We start from the raw sequence: 15,053 nt of genomic DNA, 5'->3' as shown, positions 1-15,053 counted from the left end.
CTATCTTATATTGCTTAAATTAATTATATATCTATTGGATTCATATTGTTTTTTAATTGATATTTAATTACAATATTTATATTAATTTTTATATTATTATTATTTAATTTTTTAAAATTAACATTTTTATTGTCTAATTAATGAACTAAACATTTTGTTTATAAATTTGTAAATTAATGTTTAATTTATATATACTCAATAATAACAATAAATTTAATATCTTATATTATTTTTTTTATATATTATTTAATATACATTTTTAATATTTATTGACATTATATTACTGTATAATATAGTCCAGAGTCTAGACATAATCTTAGATAATTTAAATAATATAAGAAAAAAATAAATGTTTATATATATATATATATATCTAACTTATATTAATATAATAATATACTATTGTTATTGATTTTTATTAAGTATTATGTATTTCTATAGATATATTGATATATTTCTATTATATTTAAATAATTAAAATAAACACATTACATATATATATATTACATAAATATTAACATCAAACATTTTTATAGATTATATTTAAATATATTGATCCAAAAAAAAATTGGATAAAACTTTATTAGCAAATATATACATAGCTTACAGTAATATTAGATATTTTTTATATCTAAGTTTGTTATAAATTATTAATATATATAATTTAATACTAAATTTTTTTTGCCAGACATTTGAAATACAAATACAACTAACTATCTGTTATTATTATAAACAAATTATTATTTTTTTTATCGAAAATATCTAATTATTAAAAATTTGTTTTATAATAAATAATAGTAATATTTCCTAATATTATAATTTATAATATTAATATCTATATTAGTTAAATAAAATAATTAACTAAATATTTTTTTTATAACAGGATTTATTTATTATATTTTCTTAACAAATATTATTATTATTATTATTATTTATTATACAATTATATTATTTTATTTTATTTTAAATACTAGTTATAATAAATACTAGAATATATAATGTAATAAACTATTTAATTTGATATCATATTAAATATACAGATAATTATAATAATAATAATAATAATCAAATAAAACTATAGTTTATTTTAGTATATAATTAACTAATAATTATAGCAATAAATGTCTAACAAAAATGTCCCGAAAAAAAACCAATCAAACGATTAGTTAGAGTTGTCCACAAAAAAAACTATCAGTGATTGGACACAATCACCGATAATAACCGATACCAACCCATCCTATCTGTCTATCAATCGGTGTCTATCTGTCTGTTATCTTCTATGTCTTCTCTGACCCAACTCTTCCTTTGCTTCGTTAAACTGGTCTTTAAGTTCGCGTCGAAATCGATGGACAAATCGATGGCCAAAACTTCCCGTTTTGTCAGCTGTCCGTCGTCTGAGAAGATCATCGATAACTTCTTGTTTGTTGCGGACATCTCCGCCGATACTATCTTCGACTGCCTGTCGACCTCTGGTCAGCCAACGGGCAGTCAATTGTGCCGATCGGCGAATAATTGTTGACTGGGCTAACCGTTCGACCACTCGATCGTTGCCGATAAAGCCGTAGATAACCCGATAGACAATACGGAAAACCATTTTATTTTTTCTTCAAAAACTAACTGTCCGTTCAAATGTATGGATCAATTGATTGTCAAAAAAAACAGTTTAAATAATAATTAAATCTTCAAACAAAAACAAAACAATAAATATTTTATTTACTAATAAAACTAATCATATGTTTTGCTATTAATTTAGTTTAATTATAATGTAATTCAATGTAAAAAATTTAATTAATTAATAAATAAAGTTTCAAAACATTAGACTCTATTTAGATTAGAGTCACAACACATTTGTGTATTAATGAAAAAAAGCGGTTTGGTTTTTAAGTATGTGTTTGAATTAAAAACAGATTTTTAAAAAATTAAATTTATTAAATAAAAATAATTATCAATTAAATTTTTCTAATAAACTTATAATAATATATAATATTATATATGTTTACTTATTATTTATTGAATATACATATAAAACAATTAATAACTAATTTAATTAAATCCAAATTATGGTAATTAATAGCAAACCTATACCCGAATCCAAACCCCAAAAAAATAACTCTATTGTATAGACATCTCTATAATAGCATTCAATACAACATATGATAGTAAACATCAATAATAACAACAACAACAAATTTGGTACTTTTTTATACTACAAAGTTTTAACTGTTTAACTATATAGTCTACATAACTAGAAAAAGTACCCAAAACTAGAAATACGATTATGTTTTTATTCAGTTGTGATTCAGTCAGTAGTGAAGCGCACAATAAAAACCATTTATTTTTATAGACTTTTAAGACAATAGACATCACTTACAGACAAACGGTTCCCAATTTTAGACGCGAGAGAGAGTGAGGAGGAGGAAGACATCCATATCGTTATTATCACTACTACTATAAAGATGAACGGATCAGATGATGACAACAACATCGCTAGCGATACACAGCTGATGAACGATAGCTTTCAGACTGAACCGCAAGACCTGACCATCAAAAAGCCGACGACAACGACAACAACTGAAGTGATAGTCAATAATCAGTTGGTAGTGAACACTGAAGAAGAGGAAGAAGAAGAAGAAGTGGTAGACAACGACAACAACAACAGCAGTGGCAAAGAAAAAGTGCCGATAATTGGCGACAAAACAACTACAGCGGTAGCGGCGACTGAAGACCAGACAATAGACACTGTTTGTCACAAAAAGCAGTCCATCGCCGACACTACCGATAATGACGGCAGCAGTGGTGGCAGTACTACCAAAGCTAACGGCCGCCGATTTCCGACACTTGACCCGCGAGATCCACAGCTACTGCAAGTCGTTCATCAATTGGTTGCCGATCTGTACGACAGAAATCACTTCTGGGAACAGATTAGCGACGTATCGAAAGGCGAAGAGATATTGAATTCGATGAAAAGTTTGGTCGAAAACAGAGAAACAATTGCTAAACAATCTTCGACTTCGACGTCTCCATCGGCGCCAACGGACTCACAGACAGCGAAGAAACTGAAGACAATGTCGTCGACGACGACAACAAAGTCTATCGTCAACTGTGACAATGAGGCCAACCATTTGCTAAACAAATTGAAATTTATTAACGAACTAATCGATGGAAAGACTTCAAGAATCCAGTCAGAGATCACAGCCTTTCAGATGAAAGACTTTCAGACCAATTGATTGTTTGATTGATTCAGTGATCTCTGGATTACCGCAAACAACAACAACAACAGCAAAACATATCAATTAAATTCATAAATATTTGTTTTTGTAATTACCGTAAAATAAATTCATATCTAATTAAATCGCATCATATATTTGCTTTATCGGCGATAGTGGCCACCAAAACGTGTTTAGTAGTAGTAGTAGTAGTAGTAGTAGTAGTAGTAGTAGTAGTAGTAGTAGTAGTAGTAGTAGTAGTAGTAGTAGTAGTAGTAGTAGTAATCATCTGGTTATCATCAGCGGCAACGGTGTTGACCAGTAATTAACAAACTGTCTGTCCTATCAAATGATTATTGTTTTCCAGTCAATGATTGTATTTATTTATTACCAAATTATTTCTATTGGTTATTGTTTCGGTACTAATATACCGGTAATCATCACTAAAATATAGCCATAAATCTCAATCAATTTTGTCATCACACTTGAACTTCGGAAGATGATGGCCAGTGGCCAAACACACACACACACCGATTTGCTGGCCCACACCCAACGCGGGTGGCATAAAACTTGATCAGTGTGTGTGTGTGTGTGTCCTTAATCCTGATTTGGCCACTAAATTGTCGTCAAAAATAACGACAACAACAACCCTTAASCGTCGGTGAATAACTGCATTCTTCCTGTTTTCTGGTTCCGAGAGTTTTCSAGTTGTTTACCACCGGAGCCGTCAAATCTTTTTTTTTTTGTTGTGACAAACTGTTGCCACCAACGCGTCGACCGAAAACTTTATGTTTCAGTTCATAGTTTTAAATCCCTGGCGCCGTATCTCTCTCTCTCTCTCTCTCTCTCTCTCTCTCTCTCTCTCTCTCTCTCTCTCTCTCTCTCTCTCTCTCTCTCTCTCTCTCTCTCTCTCTCTCTCTCTCTCTCTCTCTCTCTCTCTCTCTCTCTCTCTCTCTCTCTCTCTCTCTCTCTCTGTCTCTCTCTATCTCTCTGTCTCTCTGTTTGAATGCTTATAAATTATAAGTTATAATATAATTTACAATTAGTATTGAACTATATAGTATATATGAGTTGTTGCTAACATTTGTTGAATTACTGTTTTTATTAATAAAATTCAAAAATTGATTATTATTAAAAGCCATTTTATTTTAATTAACAATAAATAAACTTATTTATATAGTCAAATCACTTTGTTTTTATCAATTAATAAAATTTTAAAATATATAATTATTTATATATTATTATTATTATCTTTGTATATCACAATTATTATTATTATAACTATTATTAGTATTACAATTATTATAATAATTTTTTTTAGTATTCTCGCATCAAATGTGATCTATTATTTGCAGCACAAAATCATACAGAGTTTCCAATTGTTAATAAAACACTTGATTTGGTAATCAATAGTTGATTTTAAAATTATTTTTTGTTTGTTTGCTTTAATTAATATTTTTAAATAAACATTAATTTAATACAATTTTACAGAAGTGTTCAATAAATAAATATTCAATTATTATTATTACAATTATAATAATAATTATTATTATTATTGTAATTATTATTAACAATTTTTTTATTAAAAACTGAATAAATATATCTAATTTTTGAAAACAATTTAATAAAAATTATAATACAAGATAACTCAACGACTTGTAAACAACTGTTTATAATTTTGTACATTTGATTATTTTTATATTAATATTTTGTGTTTAAAATACTTTAGTTATTTTAATCCTAAGGTATTTTAATCTTATGTTTACTTGTATTAATACTTACTATCACATGTGTATTTGTTTACTTAAATATTTATATAGCTTAACTCCTAGAATGGAGAACATTACTATATACTATACTAATCTATGTTTAAATATGTATTAATCTATTTATATGTATATATTTTTTTATAAATATTGATTAAATAAATATTAAATACCTAAATAAAATTTTTATAGAAATATCAGAGTATATAATCAATATATTGTATACTAAATAATTAATTATATATATATACTGTATATTTTGTATACATATTTAATAAAAAATATTATTTAATGTTTATTCTATATATTAATGTATAGTTTACTATAGGAAACGGTAGATATTTTCAATCGGTTCAAACAAATATTTAAAAAAAACCAAAACACTTATTTAATTTGAATTTATAATTCAAACAAATATTTTTTAAAAAATCTATAATAATAAGTACAATACAAACTAGAATAGTAAATAAAATAGTTATTATATAATAGTTAAATAGTTTAATATTTCATGGTTATTATAAATATATATAATTTTTTTCAATTACTTAAAACCAATTTATAAATAAGTAATAGTAAATAATAATATAAAATAATCTATAATAATAAGTACAATTCAAACTAGAATAGCAAATAAAATAGTTATTATATAATAGATAAATAGTAAACATATTTCATGGTTATTATAAATATATAAATATATTTTTTATTCAATTAAATAAACCATTTTATTTATATGATATATAAATGTATGGCATTTTGTAATATAAATATAAACATTTTGTAATATTTTGCAAAAAAAACTTATTATTATTAAAGGAGTAAAAACTAAATAAAATATAATTTTTTAAAAAGTGATTTTAACAAAAGTAATACAAATAACTATTAAATTGTTTCAAATTAATAATGAATTATTTAACATTAATTAATCGCATAATAATTTTTATATTAATAATTGCATTTTGTTATTATTTATATGATATAACAATACAATATTTTTTATATGAAATTAGCACCGCTACAATTATTAAACCAATTAAGCAATTTAATTTACCTGGCTTAACTATTGCCATGCTGAAATCAAATCTATTAAACAAAACCATTTACAATAAGTTTGTTAATAGTAGTGATAAAAATAAAAATTTAATTACAAACTATTTAATCAAGTATAGCAATTATTGAACAATATTCAATTGGTTTAATAATATTGATGATATTTTTCAATGTAAGACAGTTTATGCCACTAATGTTAACTATTGTACTAACATAATTGATTATAAATTATTTATTGATAAACATTTTTTTTATATAACATTATTTTCTCAATTATCCTATGAAAACACTACTAACAGTATACTACAAAATACACAATAGCAGATATAGTTATTTTATCTGGATAAAATTACCTAAATAAAACTATTTTTAAAAATGATCTAGTTTATGTGGGATTACATGGTATAATAGCAAACTATTATACTATTATATATTCTTTATAAAAAGTTAAATATAATTAATCTAAATAAATATAATATTTTTAAGTTTATATTTTCTATATTAAAAATTAAAAAACTATTAATTTAGTTAATGAAATTAATGATTAAATAATATGAATTTATTTGAGTCTAATTTTTTTACAACTATTTAAGACAAAGTCCATGAATCAGTTTTTTGCTATAACATATAAGATTTATATTATATTTATAATGTAAATCAAATACATTTTATAATTAATGCTATTATACAAAGTAATAATAATTAAATTTAGCTTATTTTATAACATAATTATAATTAATTATTAAACGAATTCATATAAACAAACATAATATTAAATAATTAAAATTGTGAAATAATAAATATTAATTATAGCTAATTTTAATTAAATAAAATAATTAGCTTAACAACATATATATATATATATTTATTTATATACCTCTATATATATATATATTTATAAGAGAGAGAGAGAATATTGTTATATATAAAAATACATTAAATACACATTTATAAATAAAGATCGATTTTATAAACTAATTTGCAATACTGACAGCTATTAGTATGATTTAAACTATCAAATAGACACTGAGTATAGTATCGAAATTTATGTTTGTATTATTATAAATTTATTATATTTTAATAAGGTTTTTATCCAATAAACCGTGTCACACAACTTTGTTGTCAAAATTGTATAAATATATATACAAACGTAAATGTGTAGAAAATACAGTATAGTATGCGTCAAAACTTAATTTCCAAAACATATGTGTATTTTTTTACAACTTTTTTTCTCTCTAGAAATTTTTTAATTTGCTAACAATTTTTTCTTTTGATTAGAGAGAGAGAGAGAGAGAGAAATTAATTAATATATTTGATTAATTAGTTTTTATTATAACTATTGATTGATAGACATAACTACTACTAAAAAAAAACAAAAATTATTGCCAACAACAAAATGACTAAATTGTTTGGAGGATCACTTGTATTATCATTATTATTATTATTACAAATAATAATAATAATAATTGTTATGTTATTTAACATATCATTGTCTAAACAAATAACTGAAGAGGAAATAAATGAAGCCTTAGAAGCCGTTTCTTACGTAGAATAGATATCTATATATATATATCTATATATAAAACTAAAAGTAAAACTAAAATATTTTCTTTTATTGTTTTAATTTTTTTTATTTAAATTTAATTACTAATATTAATGTTTTTTTTTATATTACCGATAATTTATTTTCATTTTTTTTACAGATTGTAATATCTATTTAATAACTAATATTATTATTATTAAATATAATTTTTAAAAAAATAAGATGGCATCAATAAAATAATGGCGTCCGATATTTAATAATCAAAATTAAAACTATAATTATAATTAATTTTTTTAAAAAAAAAATAATTATTTAAATTATTTTTTAATTCTAGTTATTTAAAGTTTTATTATTATTATTATTATTAGACTTTTTTTATTATATAAATTTTTAGAAATTGTTTGATATATTGATTTTAATATTTAATAATAACAGTTGCAATGATACAGTATATATGATATAATTATGCTATCTATGTATAAGTAATCAAAATTTATTAATAAAAATACAATTTAGTTATAATAATTTATTTTTTATTTAGAAAATAATTATATATATATATATATATATATAAATAGATGAAATATATTTATAATGTATATATAATTTTTATTAATTATTTATAATAATAATTAATAGCTATTTTACAGAATTAATTTTAATATTATTTGAAAATAAAATTACTGTTAAATTTCTAGATAGAGTTAATATATTGATACTGTATTGTGTAGTACTGTATATTACTGTACAATGAATTTTTTAACTTTGTTTTAGTTATTTGTTAATTAGGAAAAAAAACTACTAATAATATAAAAACTGATTATAAAAAATTATACTTAAAAACAATTAGAATTAAAAACCGATTTTATTATAAAAAAAAACATACAAAACAAACAAAATTATTAATTAATTAATTTAAACGATACGACAGTTTTGTTGTTGTTGTCAATAATAGCCGAGAAATTGAGAGAGAAATTAATGAAAAAATATATATATTATATAATAATAATAATTATTACTAATTATATCAATAAAAAAACATATATTTGTTGCACATCTGATGTTTGGACGACGAAAAAAAATAATATCAATAATAATAATAATTAATTAATTAATTAAAAAAAAATTACAGAAAATATATTATTAAATAATAATTAAATAAAAAATAATAATTCAGTTATCAATCAATTAATTAATCAATCAATCAATCGATTGATCCAATCATTCGCGCCTACAGTTCCTCTTTTTGTGTCTCCTTTTTATTACCGCTTCGGTCATAACCGGCCAATTCGTTTGTCGATTGTTTGGCAATATATTGCAAAAAGTCTTGAGCCTCTCGTCCGCCTTCGTATTTCTTCGGCCCGGACTTGTCCTTCGGATACCAATAGATAGTGGGAAAGCCGTGTACGACAAACGTTTCGGGAACGTCATTGGCCGTAGCGTCCATTTTCACTACTTGTACGCCCGGCTCGTCCTTCAATAGTTTACCTATTGATTGATTGGGTAAACAAATAAAAATAAAAACACAATTAGATAACAAATAGAAAGTTATTAAATTAAAATATATATATTTTTTTTTTTTTGAAAAACTAATAATAATTTAAAGAGATATCAGTTGTATTGACTGATCAGTCATTGATAATTAAAATCAGACCCGTCTTGAAAAAAAGTACAAACTCATCATTAAAATCTCTGTACTATCGGTGGTGTTAAATGTTTGTAACATAACTGTGCGTTTTAGAGAGAGGGGGGGGGGCGGGGGAACTCATACCTAATTCATCGAAAGCTGGCGCCAACTTTTTGCAATGTCCACACCACGGGGCGTAAAACTCAATCAGTGTATCCCGATCTGATTTGGTCACTAAATCATCGAAATTTTTGCCGACAGCAACCTTAACATCAGCGCTATCGTTATCGGTGGGCACTTCCTCCGACTTCTGGTACGGTTCCAGTTTACCGTCAGTCAAATCTTTGACAAACTGTTCCAACGATTCAACCGAAAACTTTTGTTTTAGTCCATACTTTTTGCCTTTTGAATCGCGGGCGCCGACAGCCGGAGCCGCATCCCTGTCTTTGGGTGCTTCCAGACCAAACTCCTCGAGTTCACCGGCAAATTGCAAATGATTGGATACGGCAAACGACAGGTCCCGATAGTTTTGCGCGACTTTCAGTACCCGATTGCGCCAATAGTTGGTACCCTTCGGGTTCTTAACGTAGTCGACATCGTAATAGACGACCACTAATGGTGTCTACAAAACAAACAAAAAATAAGTTTTTAATTAATAAAATACAATCAAATGTATCGCTAATTTACTGGACAGTCCTATCAAATGATTTGGTGATATAACTGCTAACTGTATAGCGATATCTAATCACTTAATTGGTCTCATAAATCATATTTGAATGATTTCTGGAACTAATCAAGTGATCATCTGATCCGCAAACATATACACCCGTACCTTAAAATCGTTGTTATTGTTTTGTGTCCTGAATCCGACCAAACCGTGATAATTGGTTTTAATAAAGTCATCGATAGAGTCGTCGCCGGCGGCACTGTATTCGACAACATTCGGCTCAAACTTATTCTTCATGTCTTTCGGCCGAACCAACAGAACAGTGGGTGCTTTCAGATCCTTGAGTTCGGCAAACTGTTTCAATGCGAGTGCGTCGCCAACGGATGAGGTAAACAAGTGGACAAAATTGACGGATTCACGCAATTTGTCGGCAGTTTTCAAGAATTTCTTTTGCAAGTCAGCGGATGAGTCGTCCTTTTCGAATACACCCAATACTATGGCATCTTTGGCTTTGTTTAGTGCATCTTCCAGTTTCTTGCGTGTATCGACCAATCGGGAAGCGGGTCCCACTTGCGATCGCATATACTTGACAATGCCGTCCGATTCGCGCGGACCGTTGTATTCAGAGGCAAACTCGCCGCCTAAACAAACAATCAAACAAACGGTTAGTTCAATAAAAAAACAAATATCGGATCCGATAGATAGGTCAGTCATTCCGAGTTGTTAATACCATTTTTGAATAGATATATAACTAACTACCGGTCCTATTGTCCACATACACCTACACCCATACTAGCATGTCTAGCAATGAATCGGTAGATCAATCAATCAATACACAGTCATCACCAATCATCAGACTGGGGCGGTATAACCACAATATGGCAGTCATCAATGTGTTTTAATTCAGTGATACTGATTGACTGGGAGAGCCATGTATATCATCATTTGGTTGGTGACTATTTTTTTTTGGTGTGTATTGAAAAATAAAATGCATACCTTTCCTATTGCACAAACATAGACACACACACACACACATGCATACATACAGCACAGGTATATAAAACTTTACAAACAAAAAACCTGTTATATATGTGTTTGTATGATAACTAATAAAAAAACCTAAACTAAACCTACCAACAACAACAAAAAAAAAACATACACACCCTTAATAGAGCTAATGAATAGCACCCGCTACCCCCCAGCCCACCCCCCATAACCTCTAGACAAACACTTGCCTACCTGTGCACACACACACACACACATATATAACCGAGTGTTTTAACTTTTTTTTAAGCAAATGACACGTTTGTTTAGGGAAAACAATTAAATAAAATTAGTTTAAAATACTAAACATATTTTTTGTTAATTAAAAAAAATTAATAAAATAAACCTATTATCTATCGGTGCCCAAGTGGTAGACCCATGCATACAGCACTTGTATGTAAACATCTGGGGCGCTATTCATGGTCTAGTCTAATATGTATAGTTGTATTGAAGATTATACAGACATTGAAATTGATAATTAAAACACTTATCATCGATGAGAGAGAGAGAGACAGACAGACAGAGAGGAGGGGGAAAAGGGAGGTAAATATAAGGGAAAGACATATAGATATGTAAAGTCATTCACTGGTATTACCATTTAATAATCTACTAATCAATGCTAATTATATAACAGTTATCTAACTATATATATATATTGAAATACTTATATTACCGTATATTAGTAGTAAACAAGTGATTAGTTGTCCACTTAAATAACTAACTAACAAACAAACAAAAATCTAACCGTTTTTTCTGTGTATTCAACACCACTATACTACACGTCCTCATCACTCACACCCATACCTTTCCCCGATAACAACAGGTCCTGTAAAAACCTAATTGACAATCACACACACATACACACAACAAGTGTTATGTCCATACATACAGACATCAGGACAGACACGCACACCGGCAGTCAAACTATTAAACCGACAACTCATTTGTCATTCAGCGGACACGGATAGGACAGACAGGACAGTCCCAACCCAACCAATCAAACACACAAACCTTTGAATATCTTGAGCGTCGGATAACCGCTAACACCATATTCAGAGCAGATATCTTTGCCGCCATCGCTGGTACAGTCGACCTGTGATTAATAGATGAAAGACATTAGTGTAACGGAGAGAGAGATAGAGAAAGACAAAGAGTTAGTATATAACATATATTAACGATAAAATAGTGGTCACAAAACAACACGTGTCCTCCGAGAGAGAGAGAGACAATCATCGGTCATGACATGTCCGGCTAACTATCCTCTCTCTCTAGGGTCAGACCTACTTAGTAGTGGACACACACCGCATACCTTTGCGAGAGGAACGGGCGGATCGTTGTTTTTGAGGGCGGTTGCGGCCGACTCGTATTCGGGTGCCAATCGCTTACAATGGCCGCACCAAGGTGCAAAAAACTCGACCAATACGGTATCGTGTTGGCCAATGGCCGACTTGAAATCACCTGCAGATAAGTCTAAGACATCTTCGGCTTTGACGACAACTGATACGACGGCGACGGCGGCGGTGATGAATAAGATAGTTTTGTTTGAAACATATTTGGCGGACATCTTCTTCTTCTTCTTCTTCGACTTCTTGATGTTGGTATCCAATYAAATGATGGTTTTGTTTTGTCTGTACTGATGATGATGGAAGTGATCCCTGAAATTGATCCCAAAAATTTAATGGTTTATTATTAGGATATATATATATCACACACTTTGACTGACTATACAGTAGTAGTAGTAATAGTAATAGTAATACAATAGGAGTAATAATAATAACTAACTTTTTGAATATCAAAATACTATTTATATATTAAATAAACTTTTTATTTAATAAAAAAATTAATTAAATTTTTTTAACTAATTTTTAATTTTTTTGGGGGGTTTTTATAGCCCTATGTGTTCATACAGGAGGGGAGAGAGACAATAGTCCACCAAAAAATAAAATATAAAACAACAAAACACACAATAAATGTATGGCTAATAAAAAAAACGCCGGCTTTTTATTTTAATACTACACTATCTTTCTCAGTGCTAATACATACCTATCCCTCACACTCTCTAGTATAACATGCCTTTCCCTCTATGCCTACCCAACACAACAGTGCCATTAAGTCGACGTGTAATTCAATGAAAGGCTGAATAAATTTATTATAACCTAACACTTAACTACCRTTCCTTTGTTTTTTATTTATCTAAAGTTATAGCCCTAACCCAAACCTACCATTTGTGAAAACCTAACCTAACTTTCCCTTTAATACATACTATAGCCACACACACACACACACTATAAATAAGTAACAGTGTTTGTGAACAGTCCGTATGATAAATGCAATGCAGTTTATAATAAGGAAAATATTTAATTTTTATTATTTTATTTTAAAAACGAGTTAACTAGCATATAATGTAAGTCAATAGCAATAGCAATGGGTACTATAAGTATCAGTTATATGGTTTTTAAAATTACATTACTATTTTCTAACAAAAAAACAAATAAAAAGTTTACACATAATTAACGTTAAGTTTTTAATTATTAAAATTTTTAATTTAAAAATGTACTTATTATTAGATTATAATACACTGTATATGTGTAGTGTATGGGTTAGCCTACAAACACATTCATACACATAAATACATTGATAAAATTTACACATACATACACTTATATACTGTATATAAATTGATACATATATACAAACACACACATATACATACACACATATACATAAACACATACACATATATACACACATATACATACACACATACAGACACACACATAAAGACACACATATACACATACATACATACACAAACACACACACACATATACTTACACAAATATACATAAACACATACAAATACACATACATACACACATATACACATACATATACACACACACACACACACATACAACACGTACACATACATACACATAGACACACGTAATATATGAATGGGAAGTACAGTATTAAACAGTACTAAAATAAAATCATATATACAGTGATGTCATAGTATATACACACTGTGTGTATAGTATAGCAGCAGTCATAGCACTGGTAGTCAACTATCAAACTACTAAAAAAAACTACATCCCTTTCCGCTTATATACAGCGCAATCAACAGTGAAACGTGTTGTTTGTGTGTGTTTTTCACGGTTGATATCTATATCTATCTATCGCAGACACCCGATACCAACCACTTGTTGGCCACAACAACAATGGGTCGCCGACCGGCTCGCTGTTATCGCTATTGCAAAAACAAACCGTACCCGAAGTCCCGCTTTTGCCGGGGAGTACCCGACGCTAAGATCCGTATATTTGATTTGGGCCGYAAAAARGCGGATGTCCGCGACTTYCCGCTATGCGTACACTTGTTGTCCAACGAGTTCGAGCAGATCAGYTCCGAAGCGCTAGAGGCCGGCCGTATTTGTTGTAACAAATATTTGGTCAAAACGTGCGGCAAAGATGCCTTTCATATCCGTATACGGGTTCATCCGTTTCACGTATTGCGCATCAATAAGATGTTGTCGTGTGCCGGTGCCGATCGTCTRCAGACTGGAATGCGCGGTGCTTTCGGTAAACCCCTGGGAACGGTAGCCCGAGTCGATATTGGCCAGCCGTTGATATCGGTACGCGTACGCGAACAACATAAGGACAATGTTATTGAGGCACTCAGGCGGGCAAAGTTCAAGTTTCCCGGCCGCCAGAAGATTGCCGTATCGAAGAAGTGGGGTTTTACGAAGTGGTCGCAGGAGGACTACCGGGAAATGGTTGCCGACGGCCGCCTACAACCCGACGGTATTACCTGTCAGTACTTTCCCAATAAGGGTCCGTTCGCTCGTTGGGTTAAGATTCAGGAGAAGCTACGCAACGATGATTAGAGACCCGATAAGAGAGAGAGTTAGAGGACATCCCGATCAGGACATCGGATCAATTGGTGTTGAATGTGTGAAGACTACTACCACTTCTTTAATGACAATTAATATGTTTCGTATAATAAATAATAAATTTTTTTGATTTCTATCTCTCATTATTTGTATTCAAAATTTTTTTTTTTTGCTTATTTTTAATTGAAATTTTGATTTATTAATTGATTGATTGATTTGAATGAATAAAATTGATTTGAATTTAATTTAAAATTTTTTTT

The 15,053-nt window shown here is 28.7% G+C and overlaps 3 protein-coding genes across 5 annotated transcripts; 1 reads left to right on the top strand and 2 right to left on the bottom strand.

Annotated features, from left to right (window-relative positions):
• Positions 1 to 1,270: 1,270 nt before the first annotated feature.
• LOC128956571 (protein NCBP2AS2 homolog) lies at positions 1,271 to 1,594 on the bottom strand. The gene has a single exon (XM_054302293.1). It carries the CDS (start codon positions 1,592 to 1,594, stop codon positions 1,271 to 1,273), a length of 324 nt encoding a protein of 107 aa, XP_054158268.1.
• A 6,967-nt stretch (positions 1,595 to 8,561) lies between these two features.
• Positions 8,562 to 13,035, bottom strand: LOC128956557 (protein disulfide-isomerase A3-like). Of its 3 annotated transcripts, none has more exons than XM_054302281.1 (6): positions 12,617 to 12,676; positions 12,213 to 12,558; positions 11,915 to 11,996; positions 10,025 to 10,500; positions 9,337 to 9,814; positions 8,562 to 9,053 (listed from the first exon to the last, which is right to left on the bottom strand). In XM_054302281.1, exons 2-6 carry the CDS (start codon positions 12,465 to 12,467, stop codon positions 8,797 to 8,799), a joined length of 1,548 nt encoding a protein of 515 aa, XP_054158256.1. In that variant the 5' UTR covers positions 12,468 to 12,558; positions 12,617 to 12,676; the 3' UTR covers positions 8,562 to 8,796. The 3 variants fall into 3 exon arrangements, with proteins under 3 accessions (XP_054158256.1, XP_054158254.1, XP_054158255.1); XM_054302279.1 differs by lacking the exon at positions 12,617 to 12,676 and adding an exon at positions 12,947 to 13,035 and having other exon boundaries at positions 8,563 to 9,053; XM_054302280.1 differs by lacking the exon at positions 12,617 to 12,676 and adding an exon at positions 12,811 to 12,940 and having other exon boundaries at positions 8,563 to 9,053.
• Positions 13,036 to 13,915: 880 nt separating this feature from the next.
• LOC128956563 (60S ribosomal protein L10-like) lies at positions 13,916 to 15,038 on the top strand. Its single transcript, XM_054302287.1, has one exon. The coding sequence runs from the start codon at positions 14,125 to 14,127 to the stop codon at positions 14,785 to 14,787; it is 663 nt and encodes a 220-aa protein (XP_054158262.1). The 5' UTR covers positions 13,916 to 14,124; the 3' UTR covers positions 14,788 to 15,038.
• The last annotated feature ends 15 nt before the right edge of the window (positions 15,039 to 15,053 follow it).

The sequence above is a fragment of the Oppia nitens genome, unplaced genomic scaffold (assembly GCF_028296485.1).
Source record: "Oppia nitens isolate AA-2021 unplaced genomic scaffold, nextdenovo-longstitch-racon4-pilon3 scaffold31_pilon_pilon_pilon, whole genome shotgun sequence".
Taxonomy (NCBI): Eukaryota; Metazoa; Arthropoda; class Arachnida; order Sarcoptiformes; family Oppiidae; genus Oppia; species Oppia nitens.
Note: the sequence above shows the minus strand (reverse complement) of the source record. Positions and strands in the feature narration are given on the sequence as shown.

Bases quoted from the DNA above. Each gene is read 5' to 3' on its own strand.
- LOC128956571 (XM_054302293.1), bottom strand. From the start codon at position 1,594: ATGGTTTTCCGTATTGTCTATCGGGTTATCTACGGCTTTATCGGCAAC.
- LOC128956557 (XM_054302279.1), bottom strand. From the start codon at position 12,467: ATGTCCGCCAAATATGTTTCAAACAAAACTATCTTATTCATCACCGCC. The intron at 11,997-12,212 runs GTATGCGGTGTG...TATTAATCACAG, and splicing joins CGCCCGTTCCTCTCGCAAAG to GTCGACTGTACCAGCGATGG. The intron at 9,054-9,336 runs GTATGAGTTCCC...ATCAATCAATAG, and splicing joins GCCAGCTTTCGATGAATTAG to GTAAACTATTGAAGGACGAG.